Source organism: Balaenoptera physalus, assembly GCF_965194825.1.
Source record: "Balaenoptera physalus genome assembly, chromosome: 14".
In the NCBI taxonomy this organism is placed as follows: domain Eukaryota; kingdom Metazoa; phylum Chordata; class Mammalia; order Artiodactyla; family Balaenopteridae; genus Balaenoptera; species Balaenoptera physalus.
In genome coordinates this window covers 37702035-37717911 of record NC_138893.1, presented here as the reverse complement: position 1 = coordinate 37717911, position 15877 = coordinate 37702035, and the positions used below count along the sequence as shown (strand labels likewise).

At 35.7% G+C, this 15877-nt stretch overlaps 1 protein-coding gene across 11 annotated transcripts in view; it reads left to right on the top strand.

The window, feature by feature from the left end:
- Nucleotides 1-15877, top strand: part of ATRNL1 (attractin like 1) — a 715591-nt gene that overhangs the window by 255581 nt on the left and 444133 nt on the right. The window contains exon 25 of one of the 11 annotated variants that reach the window (XM_082423365.1): nt 3685-7398. The exons of the other annotated variants lie outside the window; for them this stretch is intronic. Within the exon in view, the coding sequence (XP_082279491.1) occupies nt 3685-3690 (6 nt within the window). The 3' untranslated portion in view covers nt 3691-7398. Of the gene's footprint in view, nt 1-3684; nt 7399-15877 lie in introns of those variants that run through there. 11 annotated transcript variants of the gene reach the window in all.

Genomic DNA, 15877 nt, shown 5'->3' with positions numbered 1-15877 from the left:
TCTCTTTTACCTGCATATTTACTGTTTCCAGCATTCGTCATTTCTTTTTTCTTTTTCATAAATCCAAATTTCTTTTTTCTTTAATTTTTATTTTATATTGGAGCATAGTTGATTAACAATGTTCTGTTAGTTTCAGGTATACAGCAAAGTGATTCAGTTATACATATATATGTATCTATTCTTTTTCAAATTCTTTCCCCATTTAGGTATTACAGAATAACCTAGCGTTCCCCATGCTATACAGTAGGTCCTTGTGGGTTATCTGTTTTAAATATAGCAGTGTGTACTATGTAGTATCATTTTCCTACTGCCTAAGGGACGTCCTTTAACACTTTAGTGGAGATCTGCTGACAATGCATTATATCTGCCTGTATTTCTGAAAAGAATCTTTATTTCACTTTTCTTGGGGTGGTGTTAAAGAATTTTAAATTGTAGCTTTTTCGTTTCATTATTTTAAAGATGTTTCTGTATATAGTCCTTTGGTTTCTATTGTTTCTAATGAGAAATGTGTTTAACCTTGCTGTTCCTTTGTATGTAGTGGCTCATTTTCCTCTTTCTGCATTAAAAATTTTTTTCTCTTTGTCACTGATTTTGGCCAATTTGATTATGATGTGTATAGGTGTGGGTTTTTTTATGTTTCTTGTGCATGGGTTTTACTTCATAAATTCATAAAATTATAGTTTTCACGAAATTTAGAAAATGTTCAGCCATTATTTCTCAGTTTTTTTCCCACTTCTCTCGTCTTCTTAAGGAATTCCAATTGTATGTATATTAAACTGCTTGAAATTGTTCCTTTGCCCACTAATGCTCTGTTCTTGGTTTTTATTCATTCTTTTCTTTTCTCTCTGTGTTTCACTTTGTATATTTTTGGTACTTATATCTTCAGGTTCATTAATCTTTTCTTCTATAGTATCCAATCTCATATTAATCCCATCCAGTGTATTTTTCATCTCAGACATTATATTTTTTATTTCTAGAATTTTGGTAAGGTTTTTAGAAAAAATGTTTCTACTTAACACGCTCCATCGATTTTCTGCCGTCTTGAACATATGGAATTACAGTTACTATAACTCTTTCAATGTCCTTGTCTGCACATTCTATCATTTGTGTCATTTCTGAGGTTTTTTTCCTATTGTTTTATTTTGCTTTTCCTTATGAGTCATATTTTGATTGGATGCCAGACATTCCTGAGTTTTACCTTTTTGGGTGCTAGATATTTATTAATTTTGATAGATAAGTTTTAGCTTTTTTCTGCAGTGGAGTTAATTTACTTGGAAAAATTTGATCTTTTCAAGGCTTATTTTTGTACTTTGATCAGCAGGAACAAAGCATAATTTAGTCTAGGGTTAATCTTTCCATTCCTGATGCACTGCCCTTCTGGGTACTCTACTTCGTGAGACATGAATTACAGGTTATCCACCTCTGACTGGTTGGACCATGAACTGTTCCCAACCCTATGTGAGTTTTGAGGATTCTTCTCTCTCCTTCTTTCATATGGTTCTTTCCCCAGCCTTGGATAGTTTCTTCACCAGTAAGTAGTATTCGCCTGAAGACTCACGGGGACTCTGGGCGGTTCTGTCTTCTCCAGTATACTGTCTTGTACACTGTAGCCACCTTGGGTTTTCCAGAATTCCCAGCTTCATTTCCTCAATTCAGGAAAATTTCTGGACTGCACCTGTGTTCACTCTCCTCTTGATCCAGCCTTAAAACCACAATCATCTGTGGCATTAGAAGGCTTACCTCATTTTTTCTCTACTCAGGGATGATTGTCCTGCATTGCTTGATATCCAATACCTGAACACCAGTGTTTCATACATTTTGTCTGCTTTACTAGTTGTTTTGGCAGGAGGATAAATCCATTCCCTGTCACTCCATTTTGGAAGGAAGTAGAAATCCTACATTTAATTTTGAGTCTGAATGGTAATTGGATTAATATGGTAGCCATAAATTTGTTCGCTGAATGATGGGACTGTTACTATGTATGTGTTTTATGCTTTTACTTGTAAATTGTTTTAATTAATAGCTTGTATTTAAGTTTTCAAGTACTTTTCAGATAAATGGCAGTCAGTTTGTAGACATATGTCTATATATTTTAGATTTCCTCAGCACACACTATTGCAAATTCCAAGAAGCTGCAAGTTATGAGAAAGTTTACAATCCATAGATGAAATTGTTCATAAATATTTATAAACTACACTCTATGGAGGCAGTTATTTTGAAAAGTAGCTGAAATTAAAAAATACAAAAAACCCAATTCCTGTTGAAAAATATCCATCAGACCGTGAGGTACCAAGAATCCTCTGTCCAAAGATAAAAATCATTGTTTTCTTTTCACAAAGTTGTATCAGTGATGCTTCAAACAAGCAAAAATGGTTTCTGATAAAAATTAACATTTAACTTTTATGATCATTTTTACTTAATTTTTTAAAATATTTGCTTCAGTAGACTTGTTACACAGGGAGAGCACTTTGTGTGTACAGCTTAAAGAAAGCACTTCAAGTTATTTTAGAACTTTCTACTTGTAATTTAATTCTTTTTTATATGCTATAGCATAAAAAATGTATGAAGAGTTTAATATTTAATTATTTGTTGTTTGCATAACGAAACATCTTTGTATCATATCCTTTTTGTAAGCCAAACATTTCTCATAGATTTTGCTTTAATTAATGTCAATAGTATTTTCATACTTTTATGTGGTACTTTTTCCTATTCAGTTCTTTTGACTACTTTCAGTTATAATGTTCCCATATATGTTTGGACAGATTTAACAGATCAATTTAAAAAGTATTAGATGAATGAGGAGAAGTTTTTACTGATATGTAAGAAAGTAGAAAAATATTTCATTTGGCTTGATCCAATCTGGGTCTAATCTTGCTATTAATAGGATGAAACTTACTAGCATGATAATAGAACTTTATAAATTTCTGCAGGAAACTAACAAAATAAAAAGGAATGGTAATGATTGTTATTTACTTAGTATTTAATTCTGTATTTATTCAGTCAAAGGCTAATATAAAGTAGTGCTTCCTATGGAAATGGGGTGGATATTGAACATTTATATAAATTTTTGGCTACACTCTCCAGCAGATATTTCTTAAATTTCAGTCACACATAGGATACTTTGCTAGGGGATAAAATGGTACACAAAGTAGTTTCTGCCCTCAAGTAGCTCATAAAATATGTTAATCAGCATTCTTTCAGTTGTAGGTAAAGAAATCCAACTTTAAATTAGCTTTGAAGTAACACAAGGGATATTACACGCTTAAAAAAACAGGGCATCCAAAGGAAATGTCTCTGGGAACTTCAGGAACTCAATGTCTCTTCTTATGACCATCTTACCTAAAACTGCATCCCTTGACATTCTTTATACTGTGTTATGTAAATAATTTTTGAATTGGCTAATGTAATTATTCCCTCTCTGTTTGTGTGTTCTGTTTCACAAAGTATGTTGACTGTATTCTATTCTATTTTAGTTGGATTTATAGAATCCTAATTTAGTCATCCCAGACAGAAAAGGGAAAAGACTCTCTCCTAGAGCCTTTATATAAAATTTCAGGGACATATTTTGGTTTTGTTTCAGTCATAAAATGTTATCTGAGCTATTCACTGTGGCTAACATCAATGTGAATGGTATTTGCGAATTGGAGAGTCTAAATTGTATATCCACCTTTGTTAATGTTACAGAGGTGATATTGAAGCAGGGAAGCGTCTTGGAGAGAGTTATATTGAAGCAAGATTTTGAAGGATGAATAGGAGTTCATGGACCAGAGGTATGAGAGGGAATTCTAGGCAAGAGAGATGGGTTTTCAAAGTTTAATGAAAGAATTTTCATCAGGGAGCAAACAGATTTTTTTAATCGCTGGAAACCAGATTGTATGATAGAAAAGTGATGGTGTAGAATGATTGGGGTGGTAGTGTGGGATAATAAGAGCCTTGGAAGATGGAGAAGAATTTAATGAGGCAGTAGTGCGGATATGCAAGTTTTGAGCCTAAAACCTAAGAGGACTTGCATGTTTCCGTTTGCCTTCCTGCCATCTCCATGAGAATTTCACGCTTAGACTAGCCCACTTGTCCCAGGACCAACAGTGACTTCTCAATGGAAACCACTAGCAGGGAGAAAATGTGCTGACGGAAAATATCTGTCAACTATAAACAGCAAACACATTTTCCAAATCAAGGTCAAATAAGTACATTTTCCAACAGCAAAAAAATCTGAAGGATTTTACTGACATTAGATTGGAGCCAAAAGAAATACTACAGAGAGGACTTTAAGCAGAGGAAAGTTTTAAGATGATCTCAGATATAAACATTGAAACATGAGGGGAAACGAAGGATAACAGAATCGGTAAACTTAAATGAATACTGGATTAAAAAATAGCTCATGGAGTTTAAATTTCTGTAGAACAACAAATAGATGATGAAAGTAATGCAAAGAGCAATGGGGTAAATAGAGCTAAAGTAGTCTGAGGTGCTAGCAATATCAGTGAAATGGTAAAAGTAATAAATCTTAAGAGTCTCTAATTGTTATGACTTCTAGGGTAAATCTAAAGAAGAAGAAAGGAAAGACTGTAATAAGTTGATTGAGAAGTTGAATTGACGAATAGAAATATTTTATGAGCTCACAGCAAGGTATGAAAAGAGAAAAATGGTGTATAACAAAGGTGGTTCAAATAAAAATTACATAGTAAGAAGATAAGTATAACCTAGCTATATCAGTAATTACATTAAATTTAAGTAGACTAAATGCACCAAGTAAAAGCCTAAAACTGTCATACAGGATTGAATAAAACCTGATACTTAAAGGAGACAAACTTTAGATATAATGATTCAAAATGGTTGAAAGTAGAAATATACCAAAAGTATGCTATACAAACCTAACCAAAAGAAAACTATTGATCACACAAAGTAAACTTTCAAGCAAGAGTCATTACTAGAGTTAAAGAGGTATGTTTCACAATGATAAAGAGGTAGCAGATCCACTAGAAAGATGGCACAATCCTGAATCTGTATGTGCCCAAAATGTAGCTTCAAAATGTGTGAAGTTAATGAAAACAGATTGCTGTTTCACAATCCAATGGAATAATACTTAAATACATAGGGCTACATGAACTAATGAGAAAATTTTAAATGTGGATGGGAATTTGGGTGGGAATATTGTGGTATTATTTTTAATATTCTCTTTTCTGATAGATATACGATGAAGGCCTTTCTCTTTATTCTTGATCTTTGCTTATGCCAAATAAATAAAACACTCTGAATGATATCTTGCTCTCAGTGATCCTACAGAATTCAGGAATACATGCTTTTTTTTTAAAGAGCGGAAGTTGCTTTACTTTTATATCAATGTGGTTATTTGCATAGTTTTAATACGTATGTGTCCTCATTTTTTCCAGAATATAATTGGACAACAGATTGTCCAATTAAAGCATTCCCTTGTGTGTTAAATTTGAGAATAACTTCAGTCAGATATAACAAGCCCACTACTAAGGAAAACGCGTTGTATTAATATGTGCAGTCATTACCTAAACAGCCTTCTAGAAGACTTGTTTGGTAATTGTTCTATGGCTTTTAGTGTCCCAGTCTTACATGCAATTGTCAGGGTAATTTCCTGGAAGATCTGGATCCTTAGCAGATTTGGGGGACTTTGGAGGAAGAATAATTCACTAACTCGTTAGGCTCTGAAGACAGAATTGGCAGAGACAGATTGCGTAGATTTGGTTTCTAGCCTCAGAACAGAAGAAAAAGTAAGATCAGATAAAAAATCTTCGTGAAAATAGAAGCCATTGAATACCCAGTCCTAGATACCTTAAGGAACCTCAAGACAGAAATTAACTCTCTTGACTTAGTGGCTTAATACCAAGTGGCTTTAGATTTGTTGGCAAGCGTACAAGGAGATTGTATGTATGTTGATTAACAATTCTTGCTGTTGCTATACCCATGTGTATGAATTAGGTGAAAACACCATGAAATCACCTTCTTGGGGGGCTGAAGAATACTTTTTGAAGAGTATTTATGATTTGAAGGGAGGTGGTTTTAGAAAATTGTCTAAAATTTTGAATTAGGCAAAAGTGATTACCATCTAACTTAACAGTATTATGGTAGGTGCTGTTTAGCAGTTCTCTGAGAGATTACCTGATTCTCTAGAAGTATGTACCTTTGATTGATTTGCTATTTTCTGCAGCCTCTCCTAAAAGTTCACGACAAATGTCCTTAGCAGCAGGCAGGATCAACTCTTCACCAGTAGTAAAGGGCTTCTTAGCTTTAGCAATGCGGTTAGCCGCTAAGAATGATGCTCTTAGTGCAGACGCATTTGATGAAGTGGTGGCCTTCAATAATTGCTTCTGTTCTTTGTGTTCACATTTTTTTCTTTTGGAAAACTCCAAAGGCTTGTCTTTTAATGCAGGGTGCTTGGTCCATGTGGCGAAGCAGTTTTGAAGGTTTCATTGCTTCGTTGGATAGCCGGTCGCCACATATTTTACAAAGCAGGCTTGGAGAAGGTCAGTCACCTGTTGCAGTGAACCCGTAATTTAAGTAGGACTCTTGGTATTTTCTTTTAAATGCAGCTTCCTTTTTGTTGGCAGCCAGAGTCTTCTGCTGTCTCATCATTGGGTCTTTCCCCCTTTTCAAAAAAGCTCTCCAGCGACGTTTGTTTTTTACTCAGTTTGGCTAGGGTTAGCTTGTGGGCTTACCAAAACTGTGACTGAGACAAGTGCACAGTGTGGGAAAGAGGCGCGGACGGAAGTGGTAAATAAAATAATGGGCGGGCTAGGAGCAGACTACAGTAAGTTTTGGATTCTGACTTAAAGCCTGACACGAGATGCAGCTGTGCAATTGAAGTACATCAACTCTCTTGCCACTATAAAGCCTGACAGCAGATGCAGCTAATTGTCACTCGCCACTCACTGATAGGGTTTTGATATGAGTCTGCAAGCAATTGATTTATTGTGGTCTCTGTGCAGTCAAACCTCTCTGCTGTTGTAATCTGTATTTGCAGCCGCTCCTCAGCATTAACATCAGCACGTCAGCTCTGCCTCAGCTCATCGGGCATTAGATTATCATAAGGAGCGCGCAACCCAGATCCCTCGCATGTGCAGTTCACAGTAGGGTTCGCGCTCCTATGAGAATCTAATGCCGCCGCTGATCTGACAGGAGGCGGAGCTCAGGCAGTAATGCGAGCGATGGGGAGCAGCTGTAAATACAGATGAAGCTTTGCTCCCCGCCGCTCACCTCCTGCTGTGCGTCCAGGTTCCTAACAGGCCACGGACCGATACTGGTCCATGGCCCCGGGGTTAGGGACCCCCCTGCTTTAACCCACTTTTAACTCTCATTTGCTAATAGAATAAGGAGGAATAGAATATCTTTGTATCACTAAAATAAAAGAAGATCTATACAGCACAATAGACATAATTGTGTGTGTATATACATGAGAGAAAGAGATAATATAGCATCCAACAATGACAGAATTGACATATTTCTGAAGTACACATGAACTTTTAATAAAAACTAATAAAAGACTATTTGTTGGACTAGTCCTTGGAAGCATTCCTATTCCACATAAGAGGTAAGATGGAGTAAACACATGTTGACCTTTCTCTCACTGAACACAACCAAAAAAAATCTGGACAGAATGCATGATATAGCAATTTGAGGTCTCTGAAAGTAATTATCAGGAGGCAGATTGGAAAAAAATACTAGAATTCACAGTACCACTGAACTGGTGGTGAGATTAACATTTTTTCCCATTGAATTTGCTGGCCCCAGACCCAGAAGTGAGCACTGTGGTGCAGAAAGAGTGAGATGAAGAAACTCTCTACTTTTGGCCTAAAGAGTGGAAAAGGGAACTCCTAAAGTTCAGGGAGGATGGGAAATATGCACCATTTTTTTTCTCTCCCTTTTTCTCCACTTTCCTGGGCCTCAGTAGTCAGGCAGTTCAATGGTCGTGTGGTAGTGGCTACAAAAGCCACTGGGAAAGGGAAGCTGCAAAGTCCCAACTCTGAGGGCAGGGAGCCTTCTTCTCTGATAGAGACACAACTCCCAGAGGGTGGGGCTAAACCCCACTGTTTTATTTGCCCTCTTTTGTTTTCCTGCCACCATTGCACAATTGCAGAGGTGGACAGCTTATGGCCAGTGGACTGTAAAGGAGGTTTCCAGGTGACCAGAAAGTATGAAGAAAGAGCAGAAGATAAGAATTCAGAGGATCGGTTCCGTAAAGCTGCTTATTAACTGCTTGGTTCACCCCTGACCTGCTAGTGAATGGAACTGATCCTAATGAGGATACCGAAGTCTTTGAGAACTAGGATACCAAAGATACCTATTACAGGCTAGGTAGACATCTGCCCAGGTCTCATACTGCCAACTAGGCAGCACACATGTGGGACTGATCCGTATAACACTGCTAAGATTTTGAATACTGAACTAATATTGGGCCACTGCCATAACAACAAAAAAAAGGATAATTTTAAGAAGAAATTGATGGCATCTTTGCAATTCACAGGAGCACAAATTCCTTTATATATACACATTTGTAGTGAAAGAGAGCAGAAAACAGACTGTAAGTACGATTAGAAACCAATTCTAAAATTCCAGAAAATTTCCACCTTTTTCAATCGCTATAATGACAGGCTGCTACCATTTATTTGTATTATGTCATGTATTTTGAAAATCAGACCGCTAGTATGTAACAAAACAGCTTTAAACTATACCTGTCAGTTTGTCAGTAATAATGTCCTAGTTACCATGCCAATGGATACTTGTTAATCCTAATGCTATTCAGTTCTTTGTAGCATTTCTCACCGATTTCTTTTTTCATTCTGAACTACTTTTTCTCTGATTTCTGTTAAATCTGTCTGTCCCCCATTTGTGACCTCAGTTAAATTATTCCCTTATCTTAGCTTTAGTTAACTCATCTATAAAATGAAGACAGCAGTGCTTACATTATAGGGTTATCATGATGATTAAATGACATAATTATGTAAAATAGAACCATGCCTATACAACAGTAAATATTACAATAAGCAGTAGATAGGTGATCACCATTTTTCCCTCCTCAGCACCATTATCATCATTGGTATGTGAGAGTGTTTTTTATCTTCTTACATATATCTCACCTGTTTAAATCCTTCTATAATTTCCCATAACATTTAAGATAAATGTTTTCTATTTTACTTATCTATATTAGGTTGATAACTTACAACAAAAAGTAGTACAAGAATTATACCTGCTTACATATCAGTTGAAAACAAAATATTTAGTTTAATTTAAATAATTTAGTTTAATTCACTTTTTTTTAGCCTCTTAAAGTGAGAGTTTAGATCACTGACTTTAGAATTTTCTTCTTTTCTTTTATATGCCTCTAAAGCTATAAATTACCCTCAATGCACTGCTTTAGGCACATTCCACAAATTTTGAAAAGTTTTATTTTCATTTTCATTCACACCTAAATATTTCCTTATTTCCCTTGAGATATGTTCTTTGACTCATGAGTCATTCAAAAGTGTCTTATTTAATTCTTAAATACTTGGGAATTTTCCAGGTGTCTTCCTTTCATTATTTCCTAATTTAATTTTCTCTGTGGCCAGAGAAAACTATGTATAATTTTAATCCTTTAAATTTATTGGTTTCGAGTTTTGTTTGTTTGCTTTTTGCAGAGAATATGGTTGCTTTTACTGCAAATCCATATGTGTTAAAAAAAACAAGTGTGCTTCACAGTTGTTTGTTATTCGTTAAATGTTAGTTGAATATTTGGTTGATAGTGTTGCTCAGTGTTCTGTATCCTTATTTTCTTTCTACTTTTTCTGTGAATTACTTAGTGTTTTTGAAATTTCCAACTATGTTTGGTGATTTGTTTGTTTCTTGTTTCAATACTGTAAGATTTTCTTCTTTATTCTTTGCAGTTGCACTATTTTATACAATATTTACATTGGCTAATATTCCTGCTGTATTGACCCTTTTATTTTTATGAAATATTCTCTTTGTCTTTATTATCTCTACTTCTTGCCATACCAAATTACTTGTAGTTCCCCCAACATCTGTCTACTCTCATGTCTTTGTCTCTGTTGGGCATTTTTACATTCTGCATTTTTTCAATGACCTTTGTTGTCTTAACCTCCTGACTATTGCTTAGCCTTTGTCTCAGTGCAAGTATAACCTCCCCTTATACATAACTCTCCTCTTAAACTGTTACATCCTTCAGCTTATCACATTTTGTTGTAATTATTGTTTCACTTCTTTATCCCCTATTAGCCTCAAAACTCTGATATAGTAGAAACTGTCCTCAGCACTTAGGTGAAGTAATTCAATGAATAGTTTTTAAATTAAGAGATGAGTAATGTATTTCTCCTGAGGGAGAAATGTATGGATAGTATATGCTTTCCTATAGTACTCTTTTGAAAAGTCTTAACATGTAATGTAGATAGTTTATTAGTGCAACAAAGGATTTCCCCCATCTTTATAGTCACAAGGCTTCTTGTAAAACAAAACAAAACAAAACATTTTTTTCTTCTCCAAAAATGAAATTGTATAGTAAATAGTTTTGTTAGTTAAGATTCTTTGTAAGGAACAGAAACTATCTCCGATAACAAATAGATGGAAAATGTATTATTAGTATAACATGCTGCTAACAGTGTGAAGGGGAGAATAAATAATCTGGTTTACAATAGGCAGAAAGCTGTTAGTCCCAGAAGTTTTCAGTTATGAAGTGCTTTACATTCTTGCCTAAGCATGACTACTCTAGTGAATGAAGTCTCATGGTTTTTCAGTTCATTCATATTACTCAGTTAAGATCTGAAAATCATAGGTGAATGAACCTGACTGGCAAATTTAGATCACCGGTCTATCCCATTGTTGTACCAGAGGGTGGAAGACAAAAAAAATCTCCCAGAAAGAGCTTTTTTAGCTTCCATACTGGAAGATATGAGACTAGAGTGGACTACCCCAATAAGAAAACAAGTATTTGAATAAAATAATTCCTTGTTGGGACAGGAGGTGTTTGCTAGTGACCAGAAATCAACAAATATATGCTATCATAGGTAACCTTGATAAAAGTATATCAGTATCTAGGGAATAAGAATATCTTTCTGAAATTGTTATTTGCCTATATTAGGAAAATATTACAGATTTGACTGAGGAAATGATGCAGTTGTTATTAAAGTGAGAAAGGAGGCTTCGCTTCCTGTGTTTTTAAAATACACAATTAATTAACCTGGTGCAAGGTAAATTATATACAATATTTTTCATCAGTGCCTATTCCGTGAATGTTTTTAATCTATGTCTTCAGGTGACAGTTGCTTGCTTTTCTGGTGGCTGTAAAGAGTAGGTATTAAGAACACAGATCCTAAATCAGACTACATCAGTTTTACATTCTCCATTTTCAAGTTGTATGATTGGGAAGAACTTTTTTTGTGTGTGTGTCAGTACTTTAATTTCTTCACATACAAAACTGGAGATGATAATAGGGTCTACCTTTATTAGTTTCTATTGCTAAGTAGCAATTTACCACAAATGTATCAGCTTAAAACAACATCCATTTATTATCTCACAGTTTTGGTGGGTCAGGAATCTGGACACAGAGAGCTGGTTCCTCTGCTTAGCGTTTCACCAGGCTGCAATCATGGTGTCAGTCAGGCTCTCATCTGTGGCACAAGGACTTGGCTTCCAAGCTCACTGGTTTTTGGCAGAATTCAGTTCCTTGGGGTTGTGGGACTGATGTCTCCACTTTTTTTTGCTGCTTTCAGTCAGGGTATGATCTCAGCCCCTAGAAGCTGGCTGCCATTCCCTGCCACCTGACCCTGTCCTCATCATGGCATGGTGCTTCTTCAATGCCAGCTGTAGAATCTCTTTTGTTTAAAATTTTTCTCTTCAGTCTACTAAAGTGGAGTCTGACATAATGTAATAATCATGGGAGTGACTATTCCATCACCTTTGCCATATAATGTAACCTAATTAATGGAGTGACTTCCATCATTTTCACAGATTCAGGGGAAGGGATATACAGGGTGTGTACATCAAGGACTGGGAATCTTGGGGGCCATATTAGAATTTTGCCTACCATTCTGTCTTAGGATACTTTTGCAGGTTAAAAAGATAATACATGTCAAAATGTGTAGTAAGTGTTTAATCAGTGTTAAATATTATTTAAATGCAAGATTCTTGATTCTCACTAAAAGTAGTCATGTGAAACTGAAATGGCCTTCAAATGTGAAGAAGTTGTAAAGTAATTCTCAGCTGGTTTTATAAAGTAGATATATATTTTATTGATAAAATATCAACTTAGATTTAAATTATAGAAATTAATGGCACATCACTCTATTTCTTATTATTTATGTGATACACTCTTTCTCTCTGAAACTTTCTCTTCTCTCCCTTAAGAATTTTTTTTTTAATATAAATTTAATTTTTATTTATTTATTTATTTTTGGGTGTGTTGGGTCTTCGTTTCTGTGCGAGGGCTTTCTCTAGTTGCAGCAAGCGGGGGCCACTCCTCATCGAGGTGCGCGGACCTCTCACTGTCGCGGCCTCTTGTTGCGGAGCACAGGCTCCAGACGCGCAGGCTCAGTAGTTGTGGCTCACGGGCCCATTTGCTCCGCGGCATGTGGGATTTTCCCAGACCAGGGCTCGAACCTGTGTCCCCTGCATTGGCAGGCAGACTCTCAACCACCGCAGCACCAGGGAAGCCCAAGAATTTTTTGTTTTATATTTGATATTATTTAATTTTACTGTAACGTGTAGAGGTGAAGGATTTTTGTCATCTTTCTTTTTAATTCAAGGAAACATATCTCCATTATACCTTCAAATACTTCTTCCATTCCATTTTTCTTTGCTATTTTGAGATTCTTATTATTTGATCACATTTCTATTTCTATCTTGAATATCTTTTAGCTTTTGTTTTAAATTTTCTTTTTTCTCTCCCTCCTCCTCAATCCATTCTTTCAGCATGCTAATTTGTTGTATTCATACATCCATTCATTCTACTTTTTATTTCATTAATTTTATTTTTCAAATGTTTTCTGATTCTCCTTTCACATTGTTCATATTTTCCCTTAATTTTTTAATATACTTATGGGGATAATTTGAAATTTGGGGGCCTAGGGGTATTGGCTGCTCTGAAAAGTCCTGCATATGGGGAAAGCTAGGTAGACCTCAGTCTGTGTCAGACCTAATGACTCAGGTGGTAGAAGGGATGTTGAAAATGTCTAAGATGGAAATCTTCAGGGCACTAGAAAACTGTTATTTAAAAATTTATACCTCAACCCAGTCCTGTTTTATAAACACTAGACTTGCATATCTAGCTACCTTCTTGATATGCCCACTTGAATGTATAATAGGCATTTCAAAGACTAAAACATGCCCAAAAATATAGTCTATGATCCTTTCTCAAAAACCAGCTTTATTCCATTGTATTATAAGCATATAGAGGATATCCAGTACTAGTTGCCACATATTCACGGGGACATTGACAAACTGGGATACATCCAGAAAAGGTAAACTGTACATGGGAAATTATATCATATGAATAAGGTTTAATGAATTGGAACTTTTACATGGACTAGAATTTTAACTATTCCTATGGAACTGTAGAGATTGGAATTAAAATCAGTCAATAGATATTATAGAGAAATATAGTGCAAGTTAAAGCAAAATTTCTAATGAATAGAATTGTCCAAAAGAATGGTTTTCCAGCCTTAATAATGAGCACTCCACTACCAAAATTAAGTAGAGGCTTTATTACCATTATAAGTATTGTAGAGAAGGGGACTTCCCTGGCGGTCCAGTGGTTAGGACTTTGCCTTACAATGCAGGGTGTGTGGGTTTGATCCCTGGTCAAGGAGCTGGGATCCCACATGCCTCTTGGCCAAAAAAACAAAACATAAAATAAAATAAGCGATATAGTAACAAATTCAGTAAAGACTTAAAAAAAAATATTGTAGAGAAGATATATGTGGCCTTCTATCTATAGTACTTCATGATTCTATAATTTTTAATCACAATATAAGATTTTACATTTTAAATAGATGAGAAAAATTTTTTACCACTTAATTATTAGAATACTTATAGTAATTGTATGTCTTTGATTAATGAAAAGTTTCTCACTAGAGATTTTAAAGCTACTGTCACTTGCATATTTTGTTTTAGGTAGGCAGTAGATTTTCTGGAAAAGTCAGAGCTGCTGAAATACAAATAGTTTAAGTGCAATTTGAGTAGATAAAAGCAAACCATTTCAAATTTTTTTGGTAAATAGTGAACTATTATAAATATACATATGTCAGTGAATATGGGATATTATATTTATTTAGGTAAAAATATGTGTGTGTATCTGTATACATCTATCTATCATGTCTGTCTATTGATCTTTAGATTTTGAGGTAAAAGTAAAAATAAATGGAAAGTTGTTTAAACTGGATTTTATTATAAAGTAAAGATCTTGACTGAATGTTAATATTTGTATTACATTTTCATTGAAATATTTGTAGTTTCTCTCTTCAATAATGTATATTTTATTACAAGTTGTATTATTAAATATGTTTTTGTTTTTTACCTATCTTTTGTCCCTTTCCTCAGTAATCCCATTAATTTTTAAATTAATTAATTAATTTAAAATTTTTGGCTGTGTTGGCTCTTCGTTGCTGTGCGCGGGCTTTATCTAGCTGCAGCGAGCAGGGACATTGCAGTGCGCGGGATTCTCATTGTCATGGCTTCTCTTGTTGCGGAGCACAGGCTCTAGGCACGCAGGCTTCAGTAGTTGTGGCTCACGGGGTCTAGAGCGCAGGCTCAGTAGTTGTAGCTCACGGGTTTAGTTGCTCCGTGGAATGTGGGATCTTCCCAGACCAGGGATCGAACCCGTGTCCCCTGCATGGGCAGGTGGATTCTTATCCACTGCGCCAACAGGGAAGCCCCCCATTAAATTTTTAAATTTATTATTATTTTTTTTTATTATTCAATAGAATGTTTTAGTGTGAATTACATGACCAACTGCCCTTGTGTAATAAAGACTGCACATGGGTAGAGATTGTGATAATTGCTAAGTTAAAAGGCAGATTATGACATTCTAAAAGCATTATTGCTGCCAAAATACACTGGCTCCATGATTTGTGTTTTGTTTTTTTTTAAATATTCTGAAGATGTTTGAGGAATAAACATCTTTGTTAAGGATTTTATTATTTTTTTTGTAAGTATTATACCATTCTTTTTACTCTGTTATTGAGTTATATGTATTGTAAAGGCTTAATTCTTATAGTGTCATAAATCTTATTCTTACCGTAGAATTCTAGAAATCAAGATAATGATTATTTTTTTCTGTCAGATACATAATATGTCTACCAGAGTAGGACGTTTTTAAGTAGGTGGCTATTTGTACACCGTTAATCAGACTCTTTTGGCCATTGAGCCTCTGCCATTTTAACATATTGTTTCATCAATTTATATATTTAAGAAGGCTGTTTCCATTTAAAGTAAATCAATCTAGGGCTTCCCTGGTGGCGCAGTGGTTGGGAGTCCACCTGCCAATGCAGGGGACACGGGTTTGGGCCCTGGTCCAGGAGGAGCCTGCGTGCTGCAGAGCAACTGGGCCGGTGTGACGCAACTGCTCAGCCTGCGCTCTAGAGCCCGCCTGCCACAACTGCTGAGCCCACGTGCCACAACTGCTGAGGCCCAAGCGCCTGGAGCTTGTGCTCCGCAACGGCGGGGGTAGGGGGGGGGCGCCGTCGTGATGAGGGTCCCGCGCACCGCACGAGGAGTGGCCCCTGCTCACTGCAGCTGGGGAGAGCCTGCGGGCAGCAACGAAGATCCAACGCAGCCAAAAATAAAATAAATAAATTTAAAAAAAAAGTAAATCGTTCTAATTTTAAACAAATTTTCTTCATTGTTTTTGATAGAGTATTTT